This window comes from Mya arenaria, chromosome 15, assembly GCF_026914265.1.
Source record: "Mya arenaria isolate MELC-2E11 chromosome 15, ASM2691426v1".
Taxonomy (NCBI): domain Eukaryota; kingdom Metazoa; phylum Mollusca; class Bivalvia; order Myida; family Myidae; genus Mya; species Mya arenaria.
This window is the reverse complement of record NC_069136.1, coordinates 54,233,134-54,254,530: the sequence shown is the minus strand read 5'-3', so window position 1 is coordinate 54,254,530 and position 21,397 is coordinate 54,233,134. Positions and strand designations below refer to the sequence as shown.

The 21,397-nt window shown below is 36.2% G+C and overlaps 2 protein-coding genes and 1 pseudogene across 2 annotated transcripts; 1 reads left to right on the top strand and 2 right to left on the bottom strand.

Moving 5' to 3' along the window:
• The first annotated feature begins 6,009 nt into the window (after nt 1–6,009).
• Nucleotides 6,010–6,987, top strand: LOC128219487 (uncharacterized). Its single transcript, XM_052927295.1, has one exon. It carries the CDS (start codon nt 6,010–6,012, stop codon nt 6,985–6,987), a length of 978 nt encoding a protein of 325 aa, XP_052783255.1.
• Nucleotides 6,988–13,341: 6,354 nt separating this feature from the next.
• On the bottom strand, nt 13,342–15,120 carry LOC128219486 (uncharacterized). The gene has a single exon (XM_052927294.1). The coding sequence runs from the start codon at nt 15,118–15,120 to the stop codon at nt 13,342–13,344; it is 1,779 nt and encodes a 592-aa protein (XP_052783254.1).
• A 4,142-nt stretch (nt 15,121–19,262) lies between these two features.
• LOC128220229 (uncharacterized) lies at nt 19,263–21,339 on the bottom strand (annotated as a pseudogene).
• Nucleotides 21,340–21,397: the final 58 nt, after the last annotated feature.

The window sequence follows — 21,397 nt, the reverse complement described above, 5'->3', positions numbered from 1 at the left end:
TTAGTATAATATACAGTACAGAATGCATATTTATAAAAAAATAAATTAAGTTGAGAATTATAAGATTGATTTTTTTTAAATAATTGAGTTTGAAAAGCCGGTGCCAGTGGTCAAACGCTTGAACTTTCCTAGCAAGCAAAAAACGGTTTTAAAGATGACACGAATCTACAAAAACTTCATTAAATCACTGCAAAGTTTAGTTATATAAGGACGCTATGTTCAACCTAATATTTTGTATGAGGAATTCATCAAAGTTTGTTTTTAGGTTTTCCTATCGTTGATCGTAAGTAAACATGAACACGACGTAAAGTTTAAAGTTTGTTTGCTATCTGTTTAAAGCACACACGAATTTTATATTATTTGTCAAAAATGTGTAAGCTTGGGGAATAGTAGTACATAATTTTCTATAATTTGTTATTATAAAGAAATAGCTGGGGGTGCTAGTAGAATGTATGATGATTTGTCCGCGCCTTTATTGCTGCATTATGAATTTACTGAAGCCAAAACGCTGTGGTAGCCTTAATAGATGAAAACTGTATGCCTCACAGCGCCAATGAAAGGCTGTCCTCTTTAAATGGAACCCGCTGGTTTTCTACGAGAATCCCTCGCTGCAGACAATATAATTATGTCCTCATCCGAAGACGCTATGCCCTCTTCGCATCGTTCAAGAGTCAGCGCATCGAATTATCATGTCCAATGTACTTTTCATCGCAAACCATTAATCCTTCATCATAATCATTCTCTTTTTTTTCATTGCTGCGTTATAACGCGTCGAAATATTACCCAAGGACAAATGTCTAGCATATCATTGCAATAAAGTTTAGATAACGTGAAGTGTCCTCTAGACGTTATTCAAAGTATTTATAGTTGACATTGCCTTGTTTGTTTGAAAACGACCTTGCAATTTTTCAGATAAGACTCGATTTTCGAATATGTGGGTCGACACAAAATTTCAATACTAATAACTTAGTGGCTTGGTAGTAACTTATTTATGTATTAACACGATTTGTACGTGCCCCAAATATGATAGTCATGGTGTCAAATATTTTGTTCATTGTACAGGTGCGACAGTCGGTCTATGTATCAATTTGTTGTTTAAACCCAGAAGTGTCTTATATAGTTTACCGTCATTACTATCGCCATTCAGTGGGATAGCAATTGCGAAAATAATTCGTATATAATTAATTGAGACCTTCTCTGACTATGAAAACACTTATATGTTTAGCTTTATGGCAAAATATACATTTATTACAATGCTACCAGTTCCCTTTAATTAAAACAATTTTAACAAGCATTGTTTTTTGTTGGCAAGAAGGTTATATGTCACTGAATTTGAAATTAATATAAATTAAATAAAAAATAAATCTTACTATGACAAAACCGCATAATTGTGAACTATATATGAAACGAGCATATATTCTGCCTCTGTTTGTTCACAAGGGATTTTATCTTACGACCTAGCTTTTGACCCAATGTGACCCACTTTTACAGTCTACCAAGATTACATCAAGGGGAGCACTCTAACCATAGTTTGACCACAGTCTGACAAATAAATAACAATACTAGGTTCCGGACATGAGTTTTGAAAGATTTGACCTAGTGGCCTTGTTTCTTACCTCATGTGACTCAGTTTCAACGTAGTCATTTATCCCATCAAGAAAAACTTTCTGGTTAAATTTTATAAATATTTGACTAGATATATAACCTCTAGAATTCCAAACATTCATTCTAAGATTTGACCTTGTGCCAAAGACTTGACCCAATGTGACCCACTTTACAAGTACGGTGAGATAAGGGAAACATTCTGTCCAAGTTTGAACACAATCTAAGCTATAAATACCGTGATATGGATCCAGACAAACAAAGATTTGACCTAGTGACCTTTTCACCACATGTCAATTAGTTTTAAAGTAGTCCAAAAGATTATGAAGGGAAACATTCTAATTAAGATTAATGATGATTTCTTATGATTAACTATTTCTAATGCCTCTAATGATCATGTTTATAACTCCATGTCACCAAATTTTACAAGCAGTTGGAACTTGATCAAAGGAACATTCTGACCAAGTTTGAACATAATCTAACCAATCCCTACCAGCATAAGGTTCCGATAATACAGTTCCAGACAAAGAAATTCAAAGATTTGTCCTTGTAACCTATTTTTGGACACCACATGAGCTAATCGAAGATTTTGTCAAGGAAAACACCGACGGTCGGCAGACGGACGGGCGGAAGGACGAAGGACAGACGGACGGAAGGACTGACGGACGCCAACATAATATCCTCCTCCGAAACCTTCGATTCGGCGGGCGATAATTACAATATTATCTATAAACTATATTGGAATCAATGACCGAAACGCCAAGTTATCGATAAAATTATTTATAATATGAAATTCAAGAAATATTAGGACCTTTATTCAATATATATTTAAATGGTATTCCGACTAAGCGGTTTTCTAGTCCTAAAATAAGCGGTATATCGAATATTAGTGGGGGTTGTGTTCTTCCATACGGTATTTGTCATGGTGCTTGCTGTCATTGATGATTTTTAAAGTAAGGAGGTAACTAGATTAAGAATATCTAATATGATTACAAAATTATTGAGCGAATGATAATTGACATTCAAATAATTCAGAAAACAAAATGCAAATGTATGTACACGCAAACCTTAGATGTCAGCTTGGACCGACTGTGATACTTACTTGGAAAAAAATAAACGAAACTATCAATTCAGTTAAAAAGCACAGTTTATTTTTGTTTTTACAAGCGTTAAATTGTAACCGAGTATTTGTGTAACAACCCCTCCATGAAACTGTATATATAGCGTATTTGTTTAGATCGTATCACAAAGGCAGTAAAGATTGAGCTACGCTTTAACGGAGGTATGATTTTAATTATGTTTTAAAAAGTCTAAAATCATTAAATGCATTTCATATTTTCTATGGCAAACGTTTGTCATTTGGTGGAAGCTACAACAGAGGTATGATTTTAATTATGTTTTTATTTCATTGTTTGAAAAGTACATCAAAATCATGGTGAAGCTATTATAAGTTACACATGATAGATTTTTACGTATTTAATATATAACTTATTTACTAAGAGAAACAAAATGTAGTATTTTCGAGAAAACAATAAAGAAATCGGTTTGTCTCTGAAATTATAAAACTGTCAGAAAACATCTATAGTGAACATGTTCATGTTTCGGGGTTTAATTCTAAAACAATTTAGGAAAGAAGTATGTGTTTAAATTTGATAACTTAAAAAAATCAGCTAAGATTGATAACTTTTAAGTACATGTATTTGAAAACTTCAGCACTCTATTTTTATAGCATATAGTTCCTTTCTCAAAGAGATAAACCTGAAAACAAAAATGTTTTCAATCGGACATGAACATGCTATATCAAATATTTCAATCTGCCGGGAATTAAAAACAAAGATTGATATAATAAATGTGTTTGTATATATAACATTCCTTCATTTGTGTTTTTTCCCCTTTATTCACTGTTACACCATGTCATAAGCAAACTATGCACGGTGGTATATGCAAATCAATTGTTCCATCTATATGACCTCAAATACCCGCGAGGGTAAATTTACCCAACCTCCAAACTTGAGTGAAGATCTTAGTAGGTAACTAATAACAAACAACACGTAGAAACGAGAGCATGGAAAGTTTGCAGAAATGGTCGTATTCATCGTTATTCATATCATACCTTAGTAAAGATTGCGGATTGGACCTGGTTCCATTAACTATGCAACTATGCAAGTTCCATGCAACTATTTATAGCTATATTTTAGGGTCTCTTGAAAATCCAGCCTACATATATGCAGTTAGGAAATTGATAATTGAATGCACTGTGTTCGAGAAACCCCAAATCAAATATACTTTATATAAAATACTCACATCATCTCTGAAAGTTCCGGTTACCTTGTCGATGAACATTTCTGTTAAATCCGCCCTGAAGTATTCAACATTGTATTTATTAGTACAATTAGTTTTATGCGGGCTTGAACTCTTGGTAATCGGTTGTTGACTTTCTAATGTCCGTCATTTTCTTGCCTGAAAGATTTTTTAAGTTTAAAATCTTCCGAGTTTATGTCAGCAGGAATGTCACCGTAGACAATACAAATGATAACTGTTATACGTGTTGTATATGTCAATTTTGGCCATAAGTAAATGGTAGGTAAGCGTAAATATGTAGCTGTTGAGTACTGATGATTCAGGACACCTAGGACACATAGGTGAGTTGACTGATTTGGCGGGACCAACACAAGGCAAATATTTTGCTAGTGTCCTGGCTGTCGTTTGAGCGGGCCCAACGCCAGGCGCATCTCACATGTTTACTGTAAAAATATGAGTTTGCAAAATATCCCCTGGGTAGGTTCATGTATGAAGGTATGTTAGAAGGAGGTCGCTTTAAAAGCACATACATAATTAAACAAATTTATTAATGTGGTATCAATTTCAGCATGTTTATGTCTTAAAAATGTGAAAAATATCCAGTTGAAACACCATTTTTGCCGGTTGAATTTGAAACTGCGTTGGATTTGCCTTATCTGCTGTCGGCTGGTATAAAAATGGAAAAAAAATCAACTCCACTTATTAAATTGTCATTGGTCTTTAAACACAATATATATGCAAAAAGCTAGAGATCCAGGCAGCCACTACCTGTAGCCAATACATCTATTTCCAGCATTTTGTATACCACAGGCTACTGAAAATTGTAAATGAAATTCCTTATTGCAGGTTGATTGCAGCTTCAATTGACGAGTCTTGTCGAGTTCGGATCTTTGCAAAAACGAAAAATACTGTTGCCTTCCGCTTAAAAACGTACGAGATCTACTTTAATTTATAAACATTACAAAAAGTAAGTTTGTATATGATTTTCAATTTTTACAATATCCTTTCCAAAATAATAATGTACCCGTGAACAGGTCTATTTTCGAAACGAAAATCTGAATTTGCTGTGGTGATGTTTCTAGAGATCGGCCACGGCTGTGAACTAATTTGGCGTTTGTTGGCTTGGCCACTGTTGTGGGGTCGGCCATAGCTATGAGTCTAATATGTATGTTACAGAGACAAGCCATATTGCTATCCATTAAACTGTTTAAAGTATAACCCAAACATACTATGTCATAATCTTACAAATATACATACGTCAATACATTTTTCGGTAGCTGTCTTAGTACGGTCAGTAAAAAATTACGAATAAATATCTTGGTTTTAGCCGTTCTACTGGTACACCATCTCACATCGCTGTACTAAAATTGCTCTATCGTGTAGAATGGACGTCGGAAAGGGCGTTCTTTTATTTTCTTTTTAATTTCATTGCATTACGTATTGTGTCTGTCGAATAGTCAATATTCCGGTTTCGATGTCAATAAACTTGACTAAAACGTGTATAGTATTGTTTTTTTTAAAGAAAATAATAAAAATCGTATTTTTTCATAAGTAAACTGGCTTTTAGGTATAGATAATACTATTCATAGTTGAATATTTCATTCATTAAAAGTTATGAACGAGTTATCTTTTTGGATTTGCATTTAGTGGTCTTTGAACCGGGTCAATTTTTATCATCTAGCTTAAATGTCACTTTTTGGATTTTTTAAATTAAGATATGGGGTTTATATGCAGAATTTAAATAGTAACGTTCCAGAGTATCGAATATTGTATCAGTGAAACACAGGGGCTTATGTGCACATTTTAGACAGTTTCATTCTGGACTATTGAAAATAGTCCCATTTAGGTACAAGGGTTTATATGCATAGTTAAGGAAGTTACGTTCTAGAGTTATGAAAGTACATTTAGTTTTTAGTTTCAGGAACACCTTGTTGATGCTCAGTGATGTATACCCGTTACTGCAAAGATTTTGTTAATAATATTAATCCTATAAATACTTGCCATGCGTTCAGTGTCAGTATCTGAGCAGCAACTAGCGTTGAGACAAGTTCGCTTTTTAAACTTAGTCGTATACTATTGTAACTGTATTGAAATTAAATACTGCAGATGGCTGACAACGTTCCACAACCCATTCAAAAAAAATTGGCGGATGTTTTTGGAAATGAACCAGATAACTTCGCCAGGGCTCTGTTTTTCCTGCTTTATTGCGAAAATACAAGGAAAAAAACAAATATCCGATCTCTTCAAGCGCTCCTTGGCGATGATAGGTTGTTTAAAAGTCAAGCACTGCGTCTTGTGAAAGAAACCAAGGAAGAAGACAAGGATTCAGAGTTAAGACAAAATATGCATGAAATATGGAGCAATTACATGAGAGATGACAGAGAATTTGTAACAAATAGTGATCAGAAATGGAATCGTGTAAAACCTCGCACCAGCATTGCATGTACTAAGCAAGCTTGCTTCCGAAACGCGGTCAAACGTCTTTCTAAACCACAGTTTAACGTCTTACAGACACATCTTCAAAATTTAAGCGCTTCAGATAGACTGCAAAATGCAGTTGCAATAGCGATTGGCGGAAGCTCTGTTGTGATAGTTGGCTTGGTTGCTTGTACCCTTGCTTTTGGTGTCATAAAAAATATAAAGCGTTGGTGGAAAGATGAAATTACAGGAATTAGATGCGTTAAAAATATAATGGATTTTGGCTTATCAGTTGCAGCTGGAGTTATTGGTGGCATAGGAGGCGAATTGGTTGGTTTGGGCATTGGTGGTGCGATCGCTGGCCCTGTCGGTGGAGTTATTGGGGCTATAGCAGGGGCTGTCGTAGGTTTTGTATATGCTTCAAAACAAGCTCACGAGTTGGCCGACCGTTTAACACAATGGGCCTTCGGTCTCCCGAAATCTGAGGCTCTGGAAAATGCGTACCGTTTTCTGGGATTGCCTTTATCAAGCTCTAACGGGGAAATAAACACAAAATATCGAATGCTTGCTTTGCAGTATCATCCTGACAAAGGTGGCGACAAGAACAAATGGACACAACTTCAGTACTCATTGGCTTTGATACGCGAAGCTAGGGGAGAAACCTAAAAATAATCTGTTACTTAAAATCTTATTGGTTAATGATGATAAAAACTATAGCAACATGAAAAACAAGAACGATTGGTAATCAACAACCGCAGAAAAGACAAGTGATTGCTAAGCTAAATACAATACCAAAGTGGCAACTTATACTAAGGTTCAAATCCTAATTAATCGATATATTTCTGCTCCTCGAAATAACCTGTTAGTGTTGTGTATAATTTTCAATATGTTAATATTTTATGAAACAATTCAATGATTTATTCTCTGAGTTTGTTTGGGATGCGACTTTTAATAAAAAGAACAGTATTTGTAAAAGACTTTACAGAATAGGGTGTTATAATATGATAGACGCTGTTAGCTATATGTATAGTTTAAAGATAAAATTGCTTAAAAACTATATGGTACATAGAATAGTAAATGTTTCGAAGTGAAGGCTAGCTCATTTGATATGGTTAAGATGTTTAATTGTGGTAAAATGTTTTGTGAACATATTTGCCAAACACTGTCAAATATATTTTGGAAAGATGTAATAAAAGCATATATGCTATAAATAGATAAATTATGTATAGACATAATTTAACAAATTTTGCATATGCCTGTAATCTTAAACCATTACCATGAAAACAATGTTGATAGTGTTTAATGTACATATGTATTTTGACGATCTGTTGATATTTTGTTTCTTTTTATCTTTATTTGAATGTTCTTTCCTGTTTGTTGCACGACCAGTTTTGATGTTTGCGATATATCTTACAAAACAAGAACACGTACTAATAAAGGTTTACTTGTGTACAAGAGGAAATATTTTGACGTCAATATTGAACCAATTTCAATGCGCATTATCATGGTGTGACGTCATTATCAAGGTCGCTTGTGCTATTTGCGAAATATTCTGTCTACATTATCTAATGCACAAATCGAAATGTTTTGTATGAAAGTTAAACAAACGGCTTCTTACAATTAAAATATATCAACAATTCATGTTTTAGCTGTACATGGCAGTCCCAAAGTATAGCTCTAGTTTGAACCTTTGATAATACTTTATCATAGTAAAAAGATAAAATTACAATACGTTTCTAAAAAGAAACAGAATATGCATTATTTTTGTCAAACGGTTCCGTGTATGTCCGTACTGCGTTATTATGTGCGTCCGGATCTGACCATGTCCGGGCTGTATTTTGACCATGCATTATATGGTTTTCAAAATAACTTGCCATGAAAGTTCACAACGATGAGGTGGCGTGTCGCGCGAAGACCAAGGTAAAAATCACTCATAGAGATCAAAGGTTAGAACTATCCTTGTCTGGCCTGTATCTTGACTTGCATTATAGGATTTTCAAAACCAGATCGAGGCCTTTACCTCAAAGGTCAAGGCCACCCTTAGAGGTCAAAGGTAAAACTAAGAATTGTACGGGGTGTGTCTAGAGCATGCATTATAAGATTTTTGTTGAGCCCGCTTGCGATGAGAAAGACATAGTTGTCACTATGACGGTTCCTTGTATGTGTGTGAAATAATGCGTCAGTGCGGTAGTGCGTGTGTCCGTCCGGACTGAATCTTTTCCGGGCTGTTTTTTACCATGCATAGGATGTTTAACAAAAATGCAATGAAGGTTCAAAATGATCAGGTTTGTACCAGTAACATTCTGGAAGGAAGTTTTGTTTCTCTGTAATGTAATATATGTTGAAATATATTTGACCCACTGTAATTTCAAACAAAATTGTTTTTCACAGTTTTTACAGAATCAATCACTCAAACAGATGTCAAATCTCAAGCGTAATTAAGTTTCATGATGACTAGCAAGCATAACTGCCAAACCATTAATTGTAGTATTAACAGAATGTTCGGTTCAGACCATACTTTGGCGGAAGCCAAACAATAGGCGTTTTTAGCACATTGAACGGCTCAGCCCCTCGCAGCTTCTGTGCACAGGTTTTATTTGCAACTTCATTGGATATTATGCAATTGATAAGTGAAAGTTTAGTCGAATTAAAAAAACTTGCCACATTTACTTTCAATGCTTTTGAAAAAAAACGACATTTATTATATGACTGACGTGCTTTTTACCTATATGTTTTGAATCGAATACATGTTGTCCCTGCCGTACAACATAAAATTCTTCCTTCAAGTAAGTCTCATATTGCTATTTGAAGATATTATGTAAACTTACTATGCCAGATGACATCTTGCTGTACCAGTTTATTATTATACTGTGTTGTTAATTCTGCTCTGCTATGGATCTTGTCAGATTTGTTTGCATAATAAAGTCTTCTTCTTCTTCTTCTTCTTCTTCTTCTTCTTCTTCATATTGCTCATCTTTTTGTAACGTCCTTTTTTATTGGATGAAAAGAATATTGGCAATACTCCAAAAGTTGTGTCTTTCCTCGTGAATGTCACTGATGCTGTGGACTTTTATGTGTTTTATCGGATGATAAATCGAAGGAATAGGTGCGAATTTGCTCATTATAAGTGTGATGCAGTAAAATATTCATTGTTTGTGTTATAAAATTTATGGGTTTTTTACGTTAGACAAGGTCGTGTATTAGTTACAATCTGGAAAGTATTTTATGTTCCATAATTATTGAAAGTTACAATGGGTCAAATATTTAAAAAATATGGTACATAACATTAAAATTAAAATTGTTGCTCCATTAGCCATTTAATTCTTCTGAATGCACGCCCTGGTCGACAAACCACGTTTTAAGGCCATAAAGTCAATGTTTCAACTTAAGTTAATGAAGCGATGTAGATCAATTTCGTATCATACCGCTTATTGTATACCTATTCACTTAGCGAATATCTTTTTTTAAAAAACAGCTTTTTTATTACTTGGTTTAATCAAGAATGAAATTAGAATGGTATTAGAATGGTATTCTAATGGTTCGTCTGGTACATTCAGTAATCCGTATTGGCATTAAAACATGCCACGTCAATGACATTATCTATTATTTTTTACATTTGAATATGATAACGAGTGTTTATCCGTTAACAATCCAAATTTGTATTGATATCCTTATCAGTGTCTGAAGTCAAACTCAGATTATGAACCTCCTCCTTTGAAATTATTATTGACCTTGGCAGACTCACGCGTTAAAACTGAAGATCTGTTCATACATTAATAGTGACAAAAGCATTGCAATAATTCATCTGAGTTTATTTGTACTTACTCGTAATGAGTTTTTATTATTTCATGATTTCCTCATTCGCTCATACGCTCGTAATGAAAAAACCCATGTCATACATTATTTAATTAAGGTACCAAACTACCTTGTATAACTTCAGGACGTTTATTTTCAAATCATTTTAAACTTTTGACAAAATTCTTTCAATTTCATGTTTTAATCTTATTTGTTTTTATAAAAATTAATAAAAAATACGCGGTAGTTTATGATTAAAAATAAACAATTTCAACAATACTTTGTCATTGTATAATTTTTATCAATATCAGTATTCTCACGCCGTCGATCGCGGCAATTTTAGAACCCTCTCTAGAGACAGCCACGGCGTACGGATATGGCATGTAAACGTCTCTTCCCGACGGTATATCGCCACCGGGTGATATCTTACCTACGATCCGGTCACGATGTTGTACATGTAAACTGAAAAAACATGATATTACGGGAGTGTATTTAGGTACAAAAACATAACCCAGTCGTATAAGTCTTGCCATTTCGCGCTGTCAAATTCCCTCTCATTGCCGTCCACGTCGGTCTTTGGGCAGGCCGTGCCCCCATATGTCCACCAGGAACGTACGGTCGTTCGATGAACAAATGGAGTCAAAGTAGGCATCGTCGTCGGTGTGATAGTGTTGTCACTGCCCACTGTCAACAGAAAAATGGTTCGGACATCCCCGGAACTGCGAGTAACTCAATATTGTTATCAGATTAGCAGATACGTCCATATGGTGTATCTTAATTTAACTATATGTGTCAAATCCTTTCAGGGTGTCACTCAAAATGAAACGTTTGCAGTTGCAGCTTTCAACACCAACGACCCGTCCGTCCGACAGGTAGTCCAGTACTGTAAGAAACGGCTGCTCTTTGTCGTCCCCTATCTTCACGAGCTCCAGAGTCTTATACAGCTCTAGACGCTACGGCCAATGTTGGACCTTGTTCACGTTTATAGAGTGTGTTATTGTCTTGTTTAAACCGTCTTCATTTAATGGTTGTGTTTTGGGCTCCTTTGTTCTTAAATATCGGAAGTGTTAGTTTTTAAACTTGTTTTCGTTTAATCCAAGTCTCGTTGTCATCATTCTCCAATAAAATGTTCAGTGTTTGTGATACCTTGTCTTGTGCATATGGATTAGGATGAATATTTCCGCATCTGTTCAATTCTCGCAAACGCTATTCGATATTGCCAAATGCGTGTCAAGTTTTTAGCTTAACTGAGCACTAGGGTGAGTTTTTGCTGTTGCTAACTGTCCGGCGTCCGTCCGTCCGTCCGTTTTCCGTGAATTATTGTTTCAAACGACAAAAACTTGCGAAAAACCATGACGCCTATAAAATTACGTGTGTTATATTGTTTAGTGGTCCTCTACTAAATTAATCTAAGTATGCCCCTTGGGTCAAAACTGGCCCTTCCCCGGGGGTCACAAGTTTCTAACATACGTAAATAGGGACTTATAAGGAAGATTATTTTGAAAAATTTATTGTCTGAAACTGGGCCTTTACCCATGATAATTTGCATATATCATCATACAGTGGTGTTCTATCAAATAAGTTTTACCGTGCCCCTGGGTTCAAAACTGTCCCCACCCTTGGCCACAAGTATTCTATAGAATTATATATGACCAGGTTTTTTTTTGCCTAAAAGCGCTAATCCAGACCCTTGATAGTTTGATATTTTGTATGAAGCATCATACAGTGGTCCACCACCAAGTGTTCTTTTTTAAATAAGGCCCTGTGGAAAAAATTGCCACGCCCTGGGCCACACAAGTTTCCTATATACTAATATCGGGATTATTTTGAAAATCTTACTTTTTCAAACCATATGGCCCAGACCGTTGATAAGTAGCATTATATGAAGGCCTTCTACCAAATTTGCTTATTTCCCTTTGATCAAAGCTGCCACTCTTAATGTGTCCTCCTTTCTTATTTTTGAAGCTACAGCAATGAAATTTGTACCATGTGTACTGTTTTGAAAACAAATATCAATGTTTTCCTCTGATGACTTTGACTGTGACCTTTTGATCTAATTTCTTAATTTTGTGTCCAAGCTCTGTGAGCGCTGACGTTTCATTTGAAATCGATAGCGGGCGAAAATAATTTCAAACAGTGCAAACTATCAAGTTGTTATTTTCAGTGGATTATCAATGGGTTTTTTTCACTGATAAATCCATATAAACCACCGGAAAGCATATCACATATTATCTATACCTTTTACCCATTTACTTAGTTCGATTGATACTTTATACAAGTAGTTTATGAGATAATTCTTAAGTGCCTTTGTGTTTTTTTGTTGTTGTTTTTTATCTTGATTATCTGATCATTGTGAATGGTTTACAATGTTAAAAGAATAAAAAGTCTATTTTATTTTTGTTCAATATGCTGTGAATTATCTTTTAATGTATTTTTAAGGTATCCTTTTTCATTCATGTGATTTTCATCCTTGGTGACCCCCGGAATATCAATTACAGAACTTATTTGACTAATATAACAAAAAAAGCTCATTTTTAAAATCAAAATTATTTATTTTATCAATATTTTTTAAAAGTGTTTCGGGATTGCTTTTCTAAATAAGTCTGACATGTATACAAGGACTATGTCTGATTTTACTATATTGTTTTCAACTTTTCGGTTTATCTTGAAACTCAAATATTCATCATCATCATCATTATCATCATCATCATCATCATCATCATCATCATTATCACCACCATCATCATCAGTTATGCTCTAATAGTTTATAATTTATATACGCCTAAGATATTGCACTGCGCAAAATCGTTAAATAAATAAAATTAAAGTTTCGCATTCTTCGACAGCAAAGTATTATTAATAAAGTTGCAACATTAAATTTATTAACAATAAATGCACCCACTACCATACTTTTGAAATAATACACGAACACGAAGTGCGTGTTATATATAATTTAAGTCGCTGCAACAGAATCTTGAAATCGCAAATTAAATATGATAATCTACTTATACATACAATGTAATAATACATAATGGTCTATATATTTCAATATCTATTTCTATGGAAAAGATGTTTGGATAATGTATCTCTTACATTTCCGTAAATACAATAAATGTTTTTTCAAACTTAAGTATCTTTTAGACTTTTTTGTCGTTGGTGTGTTTCATCATTTTAGAAAAAAGTTAAATTACTGTTTATTTATAACTGAGCTGGACAATTCTATTTTTATTGTATTATTTTAAACAGTTTCATTTTCCTCATTCCACTCTCACTGTTGGTCACGGCCATTCTGGAACCGTCCCTGGAAACGGTCACGGCCAACGGAAATGTCATGTCGACGTTACATGACGCCAATATGTCCCCATCGGGCGATATCTGGATGACGGAGTTTGTCTTCTCACTGCAGACAAACACGGAGTCATCGGGACCAACGCATGCGTCTCTCGGTTCCCGTATCGAGCGATCTTTTATCTTTGTGTTTTTGCCGGTCACGGTGTTGAACATGTAAACTGTGTGATCATGCCTGTCCGTAAGAACAAGTGTATCCCCATATGGTATGTAGGTACATTTACTTTCATCAATCTCATACGACCTTCCAGGAAACTTGACGTTGTCAAAGTCACTCTCATTGCCGTCCACGCCGATCATCCTGGCAGGCCTTGGGTCGCCATGAGTGTTTACTACGAATGTGCTGTCGTTCAGGTGACAGATGGAGAAGCAGTTGGTGGAAATTGTCAGCGTCTTCATCAGCGTGATTTTGTGGTCAGTACCCACTGTCAGCAGGCAGATGGTTCGGTCATTTACGGTTACTGCAATATTGTTATCAGAGAAAGAAGATACGTCATTGGGATATGTCTTACATTTATAAAATGCATCGAACCTCTTCAGTGTGTCACTCAAGATAAAACATTTCAAGTTGTAGCCATCCACGGCGACAATCCTCCCATCTGGCAGGAAGTCCAGTCCAGTAACAAACGGCTGCTTTTTGTCGTCTCCTGTCTTCACGATCTCTATGGTTTTCAACAGCTCTAGACTCACCGGCCGTTTTTTGACTTTATTCCTGTCTGTAGAGGTTTTTGCCGTCTTGATTATATCGTCTTCATTTAATGATTGTGTGTTTGGCTCTTGTGTTTTATCTATTAAAAATAATGCTGCATCAGTACTTTTTATTTCTAAAATGAATTTGTCGACTTTTAGTCCCACTTTGACGGTGTAATCATTCTTCAACAAAGTGTTCAGTGTTTGTGATGCCTTGTCTTGCGTACTCTTGAGGATGTGGTTTAGAATGAATATTTCCGTTTCCGTCCCATTCTCGCGTACGCTATCTGACATTGCCAAGAGCGTGTCCAGATCTTTCTTCAGGATTTCAGCCGCATTTCTCCTCGTATTTAGACGTTCATTTTCATATGTGTTATGGTTTGTTATTTCGCTGACAATTTGCGCCTTGGCTTTCTCAATTTTCGTAAATAAGTCTTCTTTATAAAAATCAATTTCTTTTACGATTTCTTCCACTCGCGAAATGTTGTTCAATTGATCCTCTTGGCATTTCATTATTACTTCTGAGGCAGTGATAATGAATGCACGTATCTTTTTCCTCTCATCCTCTTTCACGTTCTTAGCTATGTTTGCTATTTCGTGGATATTGTCGCATCTCCGATGACGAGGAAATGCACATATTTCACAGAACAATTCTGTATGGTCTTCACAGTGATACATAAACGCTCGTTTATGTTTGAAACACTGATCCAGTCCCTTCATATCGACTATCGGCTTGACACAGGCTTCATGGGAAGCAACGATTTGATGTTCATCTACGTTCGTTATGTATATCTTGTGTCCATCACAGCAGGCATCGCATAGATATTCCTTGCATGTATTACAGAATAATGAAGCCACATCCGACCTGTTTCGCCGACGGCAGGGCCCACACTTGCTCCCGGTCCTTTCACCGACGGCGTCACTACCAAATTCTAGAAGTGTTTCAGCTAATCCGCCGGTAGCCATAGTATTCTAGCTAAGTAACACCCCCTTTGTGTAACGGAAAGTATGACGTTTCATGTTCTCGTACAGTATTTTAAAGGTCGATTATTAGATAGCGTAACCTACTTAGAAAGATGATAAGATAAATTAAACGAAATTTCTGGCATGTAACTGGGTTGGCTTTACCAATTAAATTGTATGTAATGGGTTGCATATATTTGAATTAAAATGTAAATAATTATAACTGCGACAGAATATGCTTAATGTTGCCCATATGTGCATTTAATGATTCAATACTACTCCGTAATCACGCCTGGTAATCGCAATCAAAGAGTCCTTTAAATATTTATATCAATCTCATCTGTATCTGATCACGAGCTATAATCGCGCTCAAGGAGCACTAAAACGTTTGAAGCTGCCTCATTCATATCTATTCACGGCTGGAAATCGCACTCAATAAGTACTCAAAAAAATAAAGATCTCAGTACTAGTCAATCACGAATAGGAATCGGACTCAAGAAGTATCAAACCATTTAATGATATATTATCACACTCCCGTCACGCCTAGGAGATGCGTGCATTATAAGTATGTTTTTATATGGTAAGTTTACGCCCAAAGAAAATATCATTAAGACGATGACAACTACAAATGACAAGCCCGGTAGCCAGACAAATTGCGATGAACATGCCAAGAGGCACAAGGTCAACGCCCAACGGAATTCATAATATAAAAAGCCAAAATACAAAGCAACACAGGGTTACAACATACAAAACAACTGACTTACCACACAATAATCAGAAAATATTTATCAGCAATTGTTGAGGTTACCGTCTTTTAGAACCCTCTCTAGAAACAGGAGCCGTCCCTGGAAAAGTGTATATAGGTGCACAACATAAACCAATCATGTAAGTGCAATTTCGCGTTGTGAAATTCACTATCTTTGCCGTCAACGCCAGTCTTAGGGCAGGCCATGTCCCCAGATGTCCATCAGGAACGTGCGGTCGTTCAATGTTCAGATGGAGTCAAAGTAGGCATCGTTGTAGGTGTATTCGTGTTGTCACTGCACACTGTCAGCAGGAAAATGGTATGGACATCTCCGAAACTGAGAGTTACTCAAGATTGTTAGCAGAGTAAGCAGATACGTGAATAAGGTGTGTCTTAATTTAAATATATGTGTCACTCAAAATGAAACATTCAGCATTGACAGCGTTCAACACCAACGACCCGCCGTTATACAGGTTGTCCAGTGCTGTAACAAACGGCTGTTCCTTGTTGTTCCCTGTCTTTACGAACTCCACGGTCTCATACAGCTATACACTCACCGGCCAATGTTGGACTTAGTTCACGTTTGTAGAGGTGTTTTTGTCTTGACTAAACCGTCTTCATTTAATGGTTGTGTTTTGGGATCCATTCAATTTAAATATCGGTGGTGTTACTTCCGTCTTCATTTAATGATGGTGTTTTGGGTTCCTTTGTCCTTTTAAAAGAATGCGACATGGGTAGTGTGAGTTTTTAGCAATATTTTCGTTACGAATTAGTCCCTTATCGACGGCGTCATCATTCTCCAATAAAATGTTCAGTTTTTGTGATGCCTTGTCTTGCGTCCTTTTGAGCATATGGTTTAGGATGAATATTTCCACAACTGTTTCATTCTTGCAAACACTATTCGATACTGTCCAATGCGTGCTCACCGTCTGAGCTTTTCCTAGCGCTAACCATCCGTCGTCCGTCCGCCCGTCAGTTTACCGTCATCAATTGCTTCAAACGACAAAAAATTGCCCAAAACCACGAGGCCTATTTATTTCGGTGTGTTACATTGCCTTGTGGTTCTCTACTTAGTTGTTCAAATTATTCCCGCTTTGTCTAAACCTGTCCCTGTCCTGGGGGTCACAAGTTTCTAGCAAACCTATATAGGGAATTATAAAGGAATTGTTTTGAAATTCATCCTGTCTAAAACTGCTAGGCCTAGACCCTTGACATTTTGTTTGTATCATCATATAGTGGTCTTCTAATCGTGCCCCTGAGGTCAAAACTGGCAGCACCCCGGGGTCACAAGTATTCTATAGACTTATTTTTGTCTGAAACCGCTAGGTCCAGGCTCTTGATATTTTGAAATTTGTATGTAGCATCATACAGCGGTCCACCACCAAGTTTTCTTTTAAAAGTATACCCAGTGGACAAATCTGGCCACACCCTGGGGTTCACAAGTTTCCTATAGACTTATATCTAAGATTATTTTTTAATACTTTTTTAAACTACATGGCCAAAACCGTTGATATTTGTTATGTAGCATCATATAATGACCCTTTATTAGGAATATTCAAATCATTACCCTGGGATCAAAGCTCGCCCAGCCACCTATACCAACTTTCTTATTTTTGAAGCTACAGCAATGAAATTTGTACCATGTGTTATTTTATGAAAGCAAATATCGATGATGACCTTGACTGTAACATTTTTATCTACTTTCTTAATATTGTGTCCAAGTTCTGTGAGAACTGACGTTTTATTTGAAATTGAGAGCGGGCAAAAATTTCAAACAGTGCAAATTGTTATTTTCAGTGGAATAATATCAGTTTTTTCACTGATAAATCTCTATAAACCACCAGAAAGCATATCACAAATTATCTTTATCTTTCACCCATTCACTTTGTTTGATTGATACTTAATGCAAGTAGTTTGTGAGATAATTCTTAAGTGATTTTGTATTGTTGATTTTTATCTTGATTGTCAGATCATTGTGAATGTTTTACAATTTAATGTTAAAAGTATAAAAAGTCCATATAATCTTTGTCAATATACGGTGCATTCTTTTGTAATATATTTCTTAAGGTATCCAATGTACATTTATGTGAATTTAAATCCCCGTAATATCAATTTCAGTACTTATTTGACAAATATGACAAAAAAAGACGAAGCTCATTTTTAAATTCAAATTTATTTATTTTATTAAACTTTTTATAAGTGTCTCGGGATTGTTTTATAGGTCTTACATGTATATCATGACTCTGTTTGATTTATCTTCTTTGTTTTCAACTATCAACATCATTATCATCATCATCATCTTCCTCATCATCATCATCAGCAGCAGCAGCAGCACCAGCAGCACCAGCAGCATCATCATCTTCAAGAACATTTTCTATACTTATAATGTGAGTTGTATTTATTTTACATACGTAACCATACAATATAAATAAGTGCACTGTTTCAGGTACAACAATTAATTGCTACAGCAAACTGAAAACAAACTATTCATAATGTCCTAATAAGGAATTTTAATTATCGTACGCGTTAGTATTACTAATCTTGACAATAACATGTTCTGTGTATTACTATGTCAGTCACGGTTTTCTGGACCCGTCCCTGGTGACGGTCACAACGCGGGGGCACTTTATGTCAACGTCATATGACTCCAAGATGATGTGGTATATCCCTCAATACCATTGATATCTGAAGGTTAAAGACACATACACACGGACTCATGATGTGGTATATCCTTCAATACCTTTGATATCTGAAGGTTAAAGACACATACACACGGACTCATGATGTGGTATTCCCTTCAATACCTTTGATATCTGAAGGTTAAAGACACATACACACGGACTCATGATGTTGTATTCCCTTCAATACCATTGATATCTGAAGGTTAAAGACACATACACACGGACTCATGATGTGGTATCCCTTCAATACCTTTGATATCTGAAGGTTAAAGACACATAACACGGACTCATGATGTTGAATTCCTTTCAATACCATTGATATCTGAAGGTTAAAGACACATACACACGGACTCATGATGTTGTATTCCCTTCAATACCTTTGATATCTGAAGGTCAAAGACACATACACACGGACTCATGATGTGGTATTCCCTTCAATACCATTGATATCTGAAGGTTAAAGACACATTCACACGGACTTATGATGTGGTATTCCCTTCGATACCTTTGATATCTGAAGGTTAAAGCACATTCACACGGACTCATGATGTGGTATTCCCTTCGATACCTTTGAAATCGCAAGATTAAAGGCACATACACCGGAGCTCATTATGTATCATTTCTTTATCTGAAGGTTAAAGGCACACACATACGGGATTCGTGCACGAGTAAAACATATAGCTTAACGTCTTTTGGCAATAATTGTATATACATAACAATGAAAAAATAAAGTTTGATTTAATTTTAAAAAATACATTGTATAACTACAAGAATCTTATTTACAAAATACTCCAAGGTAATGTTCGAACAAAAAGTAATATTACTTGTACATAACATTATACAATACGCGTTTATTTATTACTGAGCTTAACAATTCTATTTCTTATTATTGTATTATTTTAAACAGTTTCATATTTATCAATCCACTCACGGCCATTCTTGAGCCGTCCCTGGAAACAGTCACGGTCAACGGAGAGGTCATGTCGACGTCACATGACGCTAATATGTTCCCATCGGGAGATATCTGGATGACGGAGTTTGTGTCCTCACTACAGACAAACACGGAGCCATCGAGACCAACGCATGCGCCTCTCGGTTCCCGTATACGGACATCGATCAACTCAATGCTCTTGGCGATCACGTTGTTGTATATGTAAACAGTGTCAGCATGCCTGTCCGTAAGAACAAGAGTATCCCGAGATGTTATGAAGGTACACTTACTTTCATCAATCCCATACGACTTCCCAGGAAACTTGACGTTGTCGAAGTCGCTCTCTTTGCCGTCCACGTCGATCATCCTGGCATGCCGTGAGTTGTAATAAGTGCTCACTACGAACGTGCGGTCGTTCAGGTGACAGATGGAGCCACATAAGGTGGACGTAATCAGCGTCTTCATCAGCGTTATCGTGTTGTGCCTGTCTATTGTCAGCAGGCAGATAGTTTGGTGATCTGCGATTACTGCAATATTGTTATCAGAGTAAGAATATACGTCCCTTGGATGTGTGTTAAATTTATAAAATGTGTCGAACCTCTTCAGTGCGTCACTCAAGATAAAACATTTCAAGTTCAACTTATCCACGGCGACGATCCTTCCGTTAGGCAGGAAGTCCAGGCCAGGAACAAACGGCGGAAACTTGTCGTCCCCTGTCTTCACGAGGTCAAAGGTTTTCAACAGCTCCAGACGCACCGGCCGTTGTTGGACCTCCTTAGCGTTTGTAGAGCCTTTTGTTGTCTTGATTTCCTCGACTACATTGAATGATTGTGAGTTTAGCTTTTGTGTTTCATTTAATGAAAATAATGCGACATCAGTAGTTTTAATTTCTAAAATGTTTGCGTTGATTTTTAGTTCTACTTTGACGGTGTAATCATTCTTCAACAAAGAGTCCAATGTTTGCGATGCCTTGTCTTGGTTCCTTTTGAGAATGTGGTTTAAAATGAATATATCCGTTTCCGTTCCATTCTTGCGAACGCTATCCGACATTGCCAAGTGCGTGTCGAGTTCTTTCTTCAGGTTTTCAGCCGCATTTCTCCTCATATTAAGACTTTCCTCTTCCTGTTTGTTATGGTTAGTCATTTCGCTGACAATTTGCGCCTTTGCTTCCTCAATTTTCATTAATAAGTCTTCCTTGTATATATCAATTTCTTTTATGATTTCTTCCACTCGCGAAACGTTCTTCAATTGATCCTCTTTACATTTCATTATAACTTCTGAGGCAGTTATAGTAGATGCACGTATCTTATCCCTTTCATCCTCTTTCACGTTTTTAGCGACCATCGCTATTTCCTGGACATTGTCACATCTACGATGACAGGAAAAGGCACATATTTCACAGCACAAATCTTCGTGGTCTTAACAGTGAAACATGAATGCTCGTTTATGTTTTAAACACTGATCCATTCCCTTCATATTGACTTTCGGTGTGATGCAGGCGTCTTGGGCAGCCACGATTTGATGTTCATCTACGTTTGTCAGGTATATCTTGTGTCCATCACAGCAATCATCGCATAGATATTCCTTGCATGTATTACAGAATAATGATGCCACATCCGACCTGTTCCGACGACGGCAGGGTTCACACTTGATCCCGATTCTTTCACCGACGGCGTCACTACCACATTCTGGAAGAGTTTCAGGAAATCTCCCGGTAGCCATAATTTTCTAGTTAAGTGCACACCCACTTTGTGTAAAAGAAAGTTCTTTATCCGACATAAATAAAATCTTTCAAAAATCAACCTTCTTTCGATTTAGAAATATTCACCTACAGATAAAATATAGATGATCGAAGTCCGTCTACTTTCGATTTAGGTATGTTCACTGTGCAGTAACGTTTCATGTACAATGTACATGTACAGT

What these genes read in the sequence shown, in the direction of transcription:
- LOC128219487 (XM_052927295.1), top strand. Translation starts at nt 6,010, where the DNA reads ATGGCTGACAACGTTCCACAACCCATTCAAAAAAAATTGGCGGATGTT.
- LOC128219486 (XM_052927294.1), bottom strand. Translation starts at nt 15,120, where the DNA reads ATGGCTACCGGCGGATTAGCTGAAACACTTCTAGAATTTGGTAGTGAC.